Below are 13,360 nucleotides of genomic sequence, written 5' to 3'. Positions count from 1 at the left end.
TGCTCTCGTCTGTATCTGGGTCAGAAAGGTTCTGTTCCAGACAGTGTTATTTCAGTATCATTGAGATACTATTATAGTTTTTATTAATATTTTGAATTATTTTAGAATTTTATAGATCTTTAAAATAATTTCTATTTAATTTATTTTTTATACATTTCTATTTAATGAATTTATATAATTTTTAAAATAATTGTAATTTTAATTCTAGTTGAAGTTTTACAATTTTTTTTGCATGTTTTTTTATTATTTTATTTACATTTTTATGAGTTTTATTTCAGTATTATATTTATTTAATCTAAGTTCAAAATGAGAAATTTTTATTTTTTCAGATATCTTTTATTTTATTTCAAGTATCAATTTTTTATTTGAATGGTTTTAGTGAATGATAAATCCCCAGTTGGGAATGTTTCTCTGTCATTCCCCATGAATCTGAATGTTTGCATCAGTGTATCTCTTTCCTAACCTGTTTCTTTCTGTCTTTCTTGCTTTCTTTATTGGACGTCGATGTCAGATGGTAAGACTGGGATGTTTTACATGAGGATGTGAATTTGTTTGGTCTCTTTTGGCTGCTCAACTTTCCAGCTAAATTTGTTTTGCACTAATGTTGAGAAGGTTGCTGCGTGAGAAAGATCTTCCCATAATTCAGTTTAAACCCAAATACACAGTGACCTCAATATAGCTGTCTGGTAAACAGTTTGTGTTCTGATTTCAATTCTGTTTTTTTTTCTACTCTTCTGGATTATACGGAGAAATATTTACATTGCATTAGATTCTATTAAATTAAATTTGTGTTCTTTATTTATATAATTAAGTTAAAAGTGAAACACAGTAAAGTAAAGGTTTAAGATATGTTCAGCTTTAGCCTATGGAGAGCTTGTTCCCAAAACAAGTCTTGCAGGAATATATTAAATAAATAGAAATAAAAATAAAATGTTAATAAAAAAATTAAAAATTATAAAAAAAAAAAAAATTTCTGTAATAAAAGCAATATTTTGTTGATTTTGGATTATTCATTTTAAATTTGTGACAATTGTGCATTATCACCATCACCGTTTTGGTGTATTGAATATTAAATTAAGAAACAGCGATAATTTAATAAAAAAAATTAAAATTATGAATGAAATAAAAAGAATAAATTTAATGTCTTACTAATTTATTTTGATCATTAAGTTTAATTGAATCTGAATTAGTTGAATTATGTAGTTTTAAGTCTTGGATTTGATAACAGATGGTGCAACCAAATAAGATACTGAGATACAAACTAACTCCATACGGTTCTATTCTAACTAGGCTCCTAGTATGAATTAACATGACTTTACGAGCAGCTGGTGCAGCCTGTTGTTCTTCTTCTCTTTCTTTGCATCCTTTCACTTCCTGTGTTTCTCTCTCGTTTCTCAGGAGTTCTCCACCGGTGGCTCCAGTAACACAGACACCGGAAAGGCGGCTGGACAGCATCACTGATTATAATGAGTTCTATAGTATTTTGTCGCGCCGCGCCACTCGAGTCCGGTGTAGACACGGTGTAACATTGGTTTTGCTTTGTTTCACAGAACTAATCGTTGCCTGGGTTGCGTACATATGTTTGGGGCGGAGCTATCAAAATAGGGGCAAGACCCTTTTGGGGTAGGGGCATATTTGTTTTGGTGATTTCAAATGTCAACATTGGCTACCAGAAATCACTTACCCCACCTTTAACAATAACAATCCTGGCTCATAGTGCTAATGAGATGTGATTTACAAACAGTATTTAGCCCTTTTGAAGTTAATTGTGTTGTTTTGTATGTGTGTTGCAGTAATGATGGCACAGAGTTCGGCGGCTCCATCTATCAGAAGGTGAACGGTCAGTTGGAGACGGCGGTGAATCTGGCCTGGACCGCAGGCAGTAACAACACACGCTTTGGCATCGCTGTCAAATACCAGCTAGATAAAGACTCCTCCATCTCTGTGAGTGCAAAACACAATCCAGTAACAACGGACTGTCTCTGACTGTAGATGATAAATAACCCTGTGTCTCTCTTCAGGCCAAAGTCAACAACGCTAGTCTGGTTGGAGTAGGATACACACAGAGCCTCCGGCCAGGTGAGCAAACACCTTCATGTCATTAATAATCAGACATTCATTCCTTAACTAGGTGTTTACAAACTTAAAAGTTTGAAATAACTTTGAAAAGCTTGAAGTTTGAAGACTTTACTCAAAGCCAATAAAATGTCATTAACATGTTCTAGCACATTGCTTAAAGTCCCCATGAAATCAAAATTGACTTTATTTACTTTATTAGCGCACATTGCTAGTCTTGATGTGAACAATTAATCCGTGCAAGTTAATCCGCTGAAAAAAATTGTTTGTCTCGGTAATCTTTAATCAAAATCTGAACATTTGCTTCCGCTCTGGAATGGCATTCCTTCTCTGATGACTAGGGATGGGCGTATCGATCCTAAGTATCGATACTCTAACTAAAAATATTGATACTAAGGTGTGTTTTATTTACCAGTGATTTTGTTTATTTAAAATAATAATAATAATGCGTACAAATGCATTGAATTGGACGAATAACCTTTCTTCACAAGTAATTGTGTAGGATAGAACTATTTTCCTGCTCATCTGAACACGCTGATGTTGCAAGACAGAACCAATCCATCAAAGAGAGCGTTCACTCACTTCTAAAAGTGCATTCAAACAGGGCTGCGTTTCCCAAAAGTATCATAAGAAAGCATTAAAGCTTTTGGGAACAGCAGCCCTGAACAATGCTTATCAGAGGACAGAAAAAAACATATGTTTGAGTTATTTCACAATAAACAAATTGAAATCGTAGCCTACATAGTTTGTACAATTACATTTATTTAAATTGAACGTTGAAAGATAATATAGATTATGTTCTATTCTGTAATGTTAATAGAAATCATACACTGTTAGAACAAAAAGGTTGCATTGATGATGTCAGTTTGACGGCTTGGGCAGAATATCCTTAAACACGCCCCTCCAACCGTTAGTTTGCTATGAGTGCGAGACAGAGAGGAGGAGCGCCAAAATAAAACCACGCCCTCTATTATATATTGAACATTTACTTCCACTCTGGAATGGCATTCCTTTTCTGATGACGTCAGTTTGGCGGCTTGGGCAAAATATCCTTAAACACACCAATCCAACCATTAGTTTGCTATGAGTGAGAGATGAGAGGAGGAGCGCAAAAATAAAACTACGCCCTCTCTCCAATATTACGTTTCAGCTGGAAATACGTCACTACACTGAAATAAAGTCGGCAGCAACTTCCGGTTCACGTGGACTTTAAATGTTTAAGCTAACATGTTTAAGTTGCTAACATTATTTAACATGCTGCTGACATGTATTAGCACATTCCTAGAATGATTTAGCATATTGATAACATGTTGTTTGCATGATTTTACGTTTCTAACATGTTTCAACATGTTTTAATATGGTTTAGCATTTTGCTAGCATGAGTTTACACATTGCTAGCATGTTTTAACATGTTAACCTGTTTTAGCATGTTGCTAGCATGATTTAGCACATTGCTAGCATGATTTAACATGTTGCTAACACGTTTTGCATGTTGCTAGCACGATTTAACATGTTGATAACATGTTTTAGCATGTTGTTAGCATGTTTCAACATGTTTTAATATGGTTTAACATGTTGCTAGCATGATTTAGCATTTTTTTAACGTGTTTTCGCATGTTGTTAGCTTTTTAACACATTGTTAGCATTTTTTAACATCTTGCTAAGATGTTTTAGCATGTTGCTAACATGATTTAACATGTTAGCTTTTTAACACATTGTTAAGATGTTTTAACATTTTGCTAGATATGATTTAGCATTTTGTTAACATGTTTTAACATGTTGTTTGCATGATTTTACGTTTCTAACATGTTTCAACATGTTTTAATATGGTTTAGCATTTTGCTAGCATGAGTTTACACATTGCTAGCTTGTTTTAACATGTTAACCTGTTTTAGCATGTTGTTAGCATGATTTCGCACATTGCTAGCATGATTTAGCATTTTGCTAACACGTTTTGGCCTGTTGTTAGCACGATTTAACATGTTGTTAACGTGTTTTTGCATGTTGTTAGCTTTTTAACATGTTGTTAACATGATTTTAGAGATTGCTAGCATGTTTTAACATGTTGTTAACCTGTTTTAGCATGTTACTAGTATGATTTAGCACATTGCTAACAGGTTTTAACATGTTATGATTTAACTTGTAAATAACATGTTTAAATATGTTTTAATGTTTTAGCATGATTTAGCACATTGCTAACAAATACGTTTTAACATGTTTCTATCATGTTTTATCAATTTTCTAACATGATTTAACATGTCGCTAATGTTTTAGCATGTTATCGTGATTTAACATGTTAATAACGTTGAAACATGTTTTGATATGTTTTAGCATGTTTCTAGCATGAGTTAGCATGTTGTCCTAGCATAACTTTGCTAGTGGTAGACAGCTTCAATACTCTTTATGTGTTATTGTACAAAAGTTTTGATCCCTCAATGAAAGCTTATGGGATTTTTCGTAGATTTGATAGTCTGTTTTATGAAAGCCATAAGTGTTCAGTTAGAAAGGATATAGCAACCTGAGTCAGACCCTTCTGGAGGTCTGAGCCGAGTTTGTAGCAGAGATACAATCCAAATGAAGTCTCAGAAGAAGAAGAAGCTTAAAAAGGATTTCAGTATGCTGACTTCGTCAAGCCAACAGTGAAGCTAATAAATGTTCTGTATCTTCTGTAGGTGTGAAACTCACTCTATCTGCTCTGATCGACACTAAGAACTTCAACGCCGGAGGGCATAAGGTGGGCATGTGCTTCGAGCTGGAGGTGTAACGACGGACGGACGGAAGCAGAGAGGCATTAATGGAAAGAAAAGAAACGCAGGGAGCTGACGGTACGACTTCAGCACCTGCGAAAACACATCGCCCTTTCTCCCCGTAATTCCTCCTTAACTAATCTGGCCTTTAACCCCCGTAGAACCAGTAATAAACAGGATCACCAGTCACTTGATTCCTTGCCACACCAATCCTCCATCACCAGCTCAATATGTGACATCACCACGACAACAGCTTCCTCTCGGTCACTATGGCAACATATCACAGCACCTGTAATGTTACACACGTGGCACCATATCAATTTTTTTTTTTTAAACTAGATAAATATTGAGGTTTTGGTTTCTGAACAGTCGCACAGGATCTGATGTGTTGTGCTTTTAGTTCAAGGGTTTAATGTTTAATTAGAAACGCCTCTCTGAATGTCAAGCCCCACACTTTCTTTATAACGTTCGTTGCCAAATGCATAATATTTTATCATAAGTTTGTTGTCTGTGTTTGTGGGCTGGACTTATTAGAGGACGGTCCATTACTTGTTTTTATCCCCGTAAAAAAGTCACTTATGTTAAAAGCGGAGGACTAGAAGAAACTGATGTTGTGGAACTCAATAAAGAGGAATGTTGACTGAATAAAACCTATTTTCATTGGCTTTTTAAAGCAAACACTGGTCAAATAATAATAAAAAAACAAATTAAATGTTTAAAATTACACTAGAACCCAAAAACATAAACAAGAAATACTTGAATATAACTTATTTTTTGTGTAAAAAAACCCTGTACTATAGACTTATTAAATTTTTTTTTATTAAAAATTACAAAAACAAAAAATTACTAAAACTGTAATGTTTAAAATTACACTAGAACCCAAAAACATAAACAAGAAATACTTGAATATAACTTATTTTTTGTGTAAAAAAACCCTGTACACCAATGTTATTACAGTTAACTAAAACTAAAACCATGAAATAACAACATACTAAAATAACTAAAACCAAAATAAAAATTAATAAAAACTATAGACTTATTACAATTTTTTTTATTAAAAATTACAAAAACAAAAAATTACTAAAACTGTAACTAAAATGAACATGAAAACAAAATATAATATCAAAATATTAATACAAACTATATCTCACCGATACTAAAAGTGATACGAAGTGATATGCTGCTGTACGCCAAAGAAAAAGTTATATTTTTTCTCAGCATATAAAAATAATTTCCATAACTTAAGATATATTTCAGAAGTTTTAGGTTCTAAAAATGTTTATATTTAATGAAATTGCACTAGAAAAAAATGAACACACAAAATACTTGGATGCAACATTTTGTTCATTTTTTTGTCTGTAAAAAAATACCTATCTGTGTACCAAAGAAAAGGTGCTATTTTTTCTCAGCATATAAAAATAATTTCCCTGAATGAAACTGTACTTCACATATTTCATAGGTTCACATGCTCATGTGTATGATCTGGATAAGTTTACCTTTTGTCATGAAATCTTCATAGCACCATGAAGGATGAAAATGAATAAAATGTCCATGTTTACACATCAGTGACACCTACTGAGTGATCAGACACTTGGTCTAACTAGGATGGATTTATATTTTCATTTATTCAATAAGCAGATGCTTTTATCCAAAGTGACTTACAAATGAGGAACAGCACGAGCTATTTGTCATGGAGCCAACAACATTTATACACAAATGTGCACAAAATGTGAAGAGGCATTTGCATAGAAAACATCAGAAAGGCTGGAAAATTGTCAACATAAATGATTAAAAAACTATATTTAAGGGTTTATAACCTCTTACAGGTAAGAAATGATTTCACAGGAATGAATCGTCAGCACACACTGCCTGCAGTGTCGTGTTTCCTCCAGTTGGTGGCAGTACAGCATCATGTTCGTTCGCTCTTGAGGTAACAGTCTGACTCTGACAAACTCGGGTTCGACTCGTTGGTAACCTGTGACATCAAGCCAAATCCTGCCCTCCGTTCAACCACTTCCACTCTCTCAGTATCTAAAAGAGAAAGAGATGAATGTCAGTGATGGATATAATCTCTGATCTGCGTGTTTTATGGACATGTTTTAATGAGGTATGAATTATTCTCAAAGAGTTTGTTTCTTCATCAGGTTTGGAGAAATGTATTGCATCACTTGCTCTGCAGTGAATGGGTGCCGTCAGAATGAGAGTCCAAACAGCTGATAAAAACATCACAATAATCCACAAGTAATCCACACCACTCCAGTCCATCAGTTAATGTCTCGAGAAGCTGAAAGCTTTATGTTTGTAAGAATCAGATCCATTCGTATGGTGTTTTAACTGTTGCTTCTGTCTAAAATATGAGTCCATATTCGATAATAATGCTTCCTCCATTGAAAAAGTCCATCTCATTTTGTCCTCTCTCATCAAAATCAACCCACAGATTTGTTTAGAGCTGTTTTGGCTTGTAAACGGTGCTTGATCTGTGCAGATTTCTCTCCACATTCAGACCAGACCACTTTTTCACTGGAGGAAGCGTTATTATGGATAGAGGACTCGTATTTCAGCAAAAGAAGCAATCGTTTAGTTAAAAAGTCTCATTATTGCATTTTTTTTATTACAAACATTAAGCTTTTGTCTTCTCCAGATGTTAACTGATGGACTGGAGTGGTGTGGATAACTTGTGGATTATTGTGATGTTTTTATCAGCTGTTTGGACTCTCATTCTGACGGCACCCATTCACTGCAGAGCATCCATTGCTGAGACACTGATGCAATGCTACATTTCTCCAAATCTGATGAAGAAACAAACTCATCCTAATCTTAGATGGCCTGAGGGCGAGCACATTTTAAGCAAATTTTCATTTTGGGCATTTTGCTGAATTTGAAATTCAGTAAAAACTACAAAACGAGTCAAAATAGTTATATTTCTCAAACGAGTTACCTGCATGCTGGACTCTGTTTCCTGAATGGTGTCTTGCACTAAACTCTGCAGGCGGCTCTCAAACATCTTGCTCTCCTCAATCACAAGCTGAGACTCGTCTCTGAACACACACGAGAGAGAAACACTCATGATGGAAACATGCAAATGAATGCAAAGTGTGTCTCACACGCTCTGACGCTGGACTCACGCCTGCGGTACGTCGGACGGTCTGTGGGACATCAGTGGGTGTGCAGGGGCCGGTGGAGTTCGTCCTCCGTCTGGACTGCCGCTCACTGGACTATGAACCTTACTCTAAAACACACAAGCTCAAGTCAAGTACACGACATTGTGCAAGTGCACACGTGCATACTGCAGTAGTATGAGTAGTATGCATACGCAGGCCACTTTCAGCAGGTTCCACAGCTCCTTCTGTCTCTTCTCCTGCAGGTGCAGCAGTTGTTTCTCGCTGTGGGCCATCGCACTCACCATCCCCTCCACACGCGGCAGCAGCTCCAGAACTCTGACGGCACACCATCGTCTTACTGCACACACACATGCACATTAGGCAGATTTTAATGTCATTTTTATACATTTAAATCAATTATGATGATGACTGAACAGGTCATTCCTGAATAGTATACAGGATAAAGCAATGAAATTAAAAAGAAAACAGAAAAATTATCAAGTTAAAGGTACAAATTCCATACTAATTAGTTTATTTTCAATGTATCAAGACACAAAATGAATAGATATAAATATTAACAGATTTAGCACTAATTATTTAAAAACTAAAAAAATATTAGGTCATATAGTGCTTTATACAATACAGCAATTTCAGCTGTAAAGCAGCTCTACAGAAGACAATAGTGTCATTCAGTTCATAATTAAGTTAATTATTAAAGTATAATTTTAAGTAAAAAAATACATCAAAACAGTATGTATCCTTCAAATATTTTTCAGTCAAGTAAACATGAATTTAAAAAGGTCTGATGAAAAGTTATTCATAAAACGAATAATAAAGAAACACATTACTCGTAATAGAAAAAGTGCCAGGTTTATTTTTCTTTTTCAGTTTTTTTTTCTTGTCCCGTCCATCGCTATTGTACGATTCTAAGTCAATTAAAATTCAGCGCTTTTGCGAAAACTCCCTATGTAATAAAAAAGCAGTCTACACAGCACAATGAAGGTCTTATTAGATCGTGTTTATACATTTTTGGTTATTATGACAAGATTCGCGAGCGTTAAGAACGCAATCTTAAACGTCTGTGATTGGCCACTGCGTTCCTGCGCTCATCAAACATGTCTGTGATTGGCTACAATGCTCACCGCTTCAAAAAACACGTTGCAATTAGAAACAGCCGACGTTCTTCACATACGCGCGGGAGGATTTGAAAACAACTGTATAGCATTAGTTACCGAAACTGAGTATGTATTTTTGTAATTTCAGTATCGACTTGCTTATCGAAATACAGGAGCTTTTGACAATTTGATTGGCCATTGCGTCCTCAAGCGCAACAAACATGTCTGTGATTGGCTAGTGGCTACAACGCTTTAAAAAAACACACGTTGTAAATAGAACCCGTCGAGCTCTTCACAGAGAGAGACAATGTTGCCAAGTCCGCAGTTTTCCGCAGAATCCGCTACTAATGCACACTGCACGATTTTAGCCCGATTTTTCACTCGCCGACAGGTTTTGCGAAATCGCCGGCAAATGCCCAACATCGGAGGCAAATCGGTGCTTGTTCACGCGAGTGACAATCGCACAGTGTGAATTATCAAAGACGCGATCTGAGGGAATCGCCGACACGTCGCCGACGCCCGTGAAATATTTGGCATGCTAAATATCTGGAGCTGTCGGCGATTCACAACCACACTGTGTGCAATGATTTCTGACTGAAAAACACATCGGCAAGACATAGGGAAGCGGGAAGTTCGGGGAGGAGTTATATGAAACGTAGTTTGCGTGGCGTGTCTCTTTGACTAGTGCATCTTTGAGCCTATATTTAGTATAAGTAAAATACTTAAGTACTGTTAAAATCAGATACTCTTTTTACTCAAGTTGTTTTGGAATTGGTGACTTGTAACGTGTAGTGGAGTAATTTTCACTGTAAGGTATCTGTACTTTTACTCAAGTATGGTTTTTAGGTACTCTTTACACCTCTGCTGAATGCTACCCCAGATAGCCGTTCAGTGTGAAACCAACAGTGATGCGACGTCTTTGAAAATCGTGCAGCGTGAACTCGGCATAATCCACAACATATCAGCATAATTGGGCTACTTTTACACTTTTGCTTGTTTATAGTCCACGAGTTATAGCTACCACCGCCCCCGGAACGTAGGGGAAAAACGTGGAAAAACGCCATTGGGCTTCTTTTGGGCTAGCTTTGATTAGCAATTAGGTGGGTTTGTTTCGCAGACCTGGCAACCTGCGCACAATTACATGCTGGAGGGTTTCAAAGCAGCCGACTATCAGCGGGTACCGAATTCAGTCGGTATTTTATTTTTTTTTTACGGTTTTAGTACCGAAATACAGGTGCTTTTCACTTTTACTACTTCTACTTAATTACTACTAACTTCTCCAGACGTGAAGTTCATTAAAAGGTAGGACAATTAAGTATTACTTCTTTTCGTTAAATGCCAAACATCAAATGTGTTATTCACTGTGAGGATAATTTAGAGATAATTTTAAAAGTTTAATTTAATTACCTATTTTATCCTATATTTGTGTACTATAATATTTGGCTTATTTTGTTAGTTTAGCAACACACAAATGTTTTATTCTGTCACCTTTGAGATTCAATACTAGTTAGACTGGTGCCTTAGAAGGAAGCTTCCTATGTAGACAGCAAGGTTTGAAACAGAAGTTGGTTTGACGTTGGATATTCGATATTCGCACATTTAGGGACCGTCTCTAAAGTTACATATGACATTCACATGATCACAAACGGAAATCACTTCCGTGAAGTGACAATCGCATGTTCCCTTCGCTAACGGACTTCTGGAAGGGCCCTTCGTGAAGGGATTCAGTTGTTCACTTTCATTTGGAACGTCTCTACAAATGGCGTCCCCTTCCCGAAGTGCCTTTCGAGGGCGCAAAAAAGCAGTTTGGAATTTGCCCCATATATCACAACCCATCAAAACAAGGATGTTGTGTCTACAGAGAAGTTCGTAATGAAATATGATTAAGAATCACACAGAAGCCGACCTCAGGTGTGTGTAGAAGTCCCGTAACTTCCACTTGTAGAACTGCACGGCCTGAACCACCAGTTTGATCACTTCTTGGCAGTCGCCCATACTGCGCTGCTCTGGAGACATAAAGACACTTTCAAGATCACGTGACGGATCGGCGCGTCTTGAGGATGTTGAGAGCGAGTGTCTTACCTCTGGGTTTCTCTCTCAGTTTACGGAAGAGCTCCATGGCCTTCACCTCACTGCAAAACACAACACAGGTGAGTTTGAGCAGGTAATTTACATCAGTCTGCTGGGAAACAAAGTCAGGTTTATGAGGTATCAGACTACAGAGGTTCATGACACTGAATCTTTTACAGATACTCAGGAGTTTAAAGGAGTAGTTCACTTCCAGAATGAAAATTTCCTGATAATTTACTCACCCCCGTGTCATCCAAGACGTTCGTGTCTTTCTGTCTTCAGTTGGAAGGAAATTAAGGTTTTTGAGGAAAACTTTCCAGGATTTTTTTCCATATAATGGACTTCAATGGCGATCAACGGGTTGAAGGTTCAAATTGCAGTTTCAGTGCAGCTCTACACGATCCCAGCCGAGGAATAAGTGCCTTATCTAGCGAAACCATCTGCCATTTTCTAGAAAAAATACAAATGCATATACTTTTTAACCTCAGATGCTGGTCTTGCACTAGCTGGACTTCACGCATGACATAATCACGTTTATTTCAAGGAACGTTTATTTGTTCATCTCTCAATCATTGTATTGCATGGCATTATATGTTTTGATCATCATGCTAAGCATTTAAATATCATCATACTAGGGCATATTATTGTGAGATATTGAGTGACAACAGATATTTATATTATTTTATGTAAGTATCTGCTATACTGTTATAAAGAACTGCATATTTTTTACCCAGTTTGGCCTCTGAATAAAATGTTGCTGTTTTTTCCTTTATATTCTCACTATATCAAACTATATGAGCCATAAAAGCCTGATCTATCAAATATGATTATGAAATAATAATCTCTGTCTCTCTATCTATCTATCTATCCATCTAAAAGCCTGATCTATCAAATATGATTATGAAATAATAATCTCTGTCTCTCTATCTATCTATCTATCTATCTATCTATCTATCTCTATATATATATATATATTAGTATGAGTGTGTGTGTTGATTTACAGCGTTTACCCTGGTTTTGTGCTCCAGGGTCACATATACTACTATACAGCAGTTTTCAGTATACACTGCACAGTATGAAATTAGCAGTACACTAGTATTTGATTCTGCCCGTGTGTCATACTGATGCCCGTCGCTCTCTGCTCCTGGTATTTGTCGATGTCGATGTGCAGACTGCTGCTGAAGAACTCCAGCGTGGCTTTTAACCTCTGGTGCATCGACACCATCTCGTTCTTCTGCTTTGACAGCGTGCCGTTGTGTCTGAGGAGACTCATGCTGGAACAGAGAGAGCGATCGGGTCACTTACAGCCTCTCACATCAGCGTTAGCTCGTACAGAGCGCTTCTCGTCTTACATGGCGACTTTCTGGCCTTGCTGCAGTCTCTGCCAGTCCTCCTTCAGCGCGCGGATGGTGTGCCACGCTTGACCCCACGTGCGTCTCTGGGAGCTGTAGGGCAGCGAGCGCTTGGGCTCGTTCTCTACACCACAAAACACAGATCAGTTTAGGACCCTTCTTATATACAGTGCATGTTATTGTGGGTGCTTTAAAATGCCTTGAATGATTTTAGATCATCTATTAGGAATTGTTCAGATTCCAACAATATGACCGGTTAAATTTAACAACACTGCGTAAAAGAGGCATGTGCATTGTGCACTGTCATGTAAATAAACTAGTGCTGTCAAACGATTAATCGTTTGACAGCACTAGTTTATTTACATGACAGTGCACAATGCACATGCCTCTTTTACGCAGTGTTGTTAAATTTAACCGGTCATATTGTTGGAATCTGAACAATTCCTAATAGATGATCTAAAATCATTCAAGGCATTTTAAAGCACCCACAATAACATGCACTGTATATAAGAAGGGTCCTAAACTGATCTGTGTTTTGTGGTGTAGAGAACGAGCCCAAGCGCTCGCTGCCCTACAGCTCCCAGAGACGCACGTGGGGTCAAGCGTGGCACACCATCCGCGCGCTGAAGGAGGACTGGCAGAGACTGCAGCAAGGCCAGAAAGTCGCCATGTAAGACGAGAAGCGCTCTGTACGAGCTAACGCTGATGTGAGAGGCTGTAAGTGACCCGATCGCTCTCTCTGTTCCAGCATGAGTCTCCTCAGACACAACGGCACGCTGTCAAAGCAGAAGAACGAGATGGTGTCGATGCACCAGAGGTTAAAAGCCACGCTGGAGTTCTTCAGCACCAGTCTGCACATCGACATCGACAAATACCAGGAGCAGAGAGCGACGGGCATC

General features: G+C 37.2%; 1 protein-coding gene and 1 pseudogene across 1 annotated transcript in view; one reads left to right on the top strand and one right to left on the bottom strand.

Moving 5' to 3' along the window:
- The window catches only part of LOC107657206 (voltage-dependent anion-selective channel protein 2-like), a 15,993-nt gene extending 10,525 nt beyond the window's left edge, over positions 1–5,468 (top strand). Inside the window, exons 5-8 of the mRNA XM_016445229.1 lie at positions 1,399–1,456; positions 1,718–1,944; positions 2,022–2,079; positions 4,749–5,468. Coding sequence (XP_016300715.1) covers positions 1,399–1,456; positions 1,718–1,944; positions 2,022–2,079; positions 4,749–4,840 — 435 coding nt within the window. The 3' untranslated portion in view covers positions 4,841–5,468. The remainder of the gene's footprint in view (positions 1–1,398; positions 1,457–1,717; positions 1,945–2,021; positions 2,080–4,748) is intronic.
- Positions 5,469–6,543: 1,075 nt separating this feature from the next.
- Positions 6,544–13,360, bottom strand: part of LOC107657204 (inhibitor of nuclear factor kappa-B kinase subunit beta-like) — a 37,704-nt pseudogene continuing 30,887 nt past the window's right edge.

The sequence above is a fragment of the Sinocyclocheilus anshuiensis genome, unplaced genomic scaffold (assembly GCF_001515605.1).
Source record: "Sinocyclocheilus anshuiensis isolate Anshui unplaced genomic scaffold, SAMN03320099.WGS_v1.1 scaffold3011, whole genome shotgun sequence".
Taxonomy (NCBI): domain Eukaryota; kingdom Metazoa; phylum Chordata; class Actinopteri; order Cypriniformes; family Cyprinidae; genus Sinocyclocheilus; species Sinocyclocheilus anshuiensis.
This window is presented reverse-complemented; position numbering and strand designations above follow the sequence as displayed.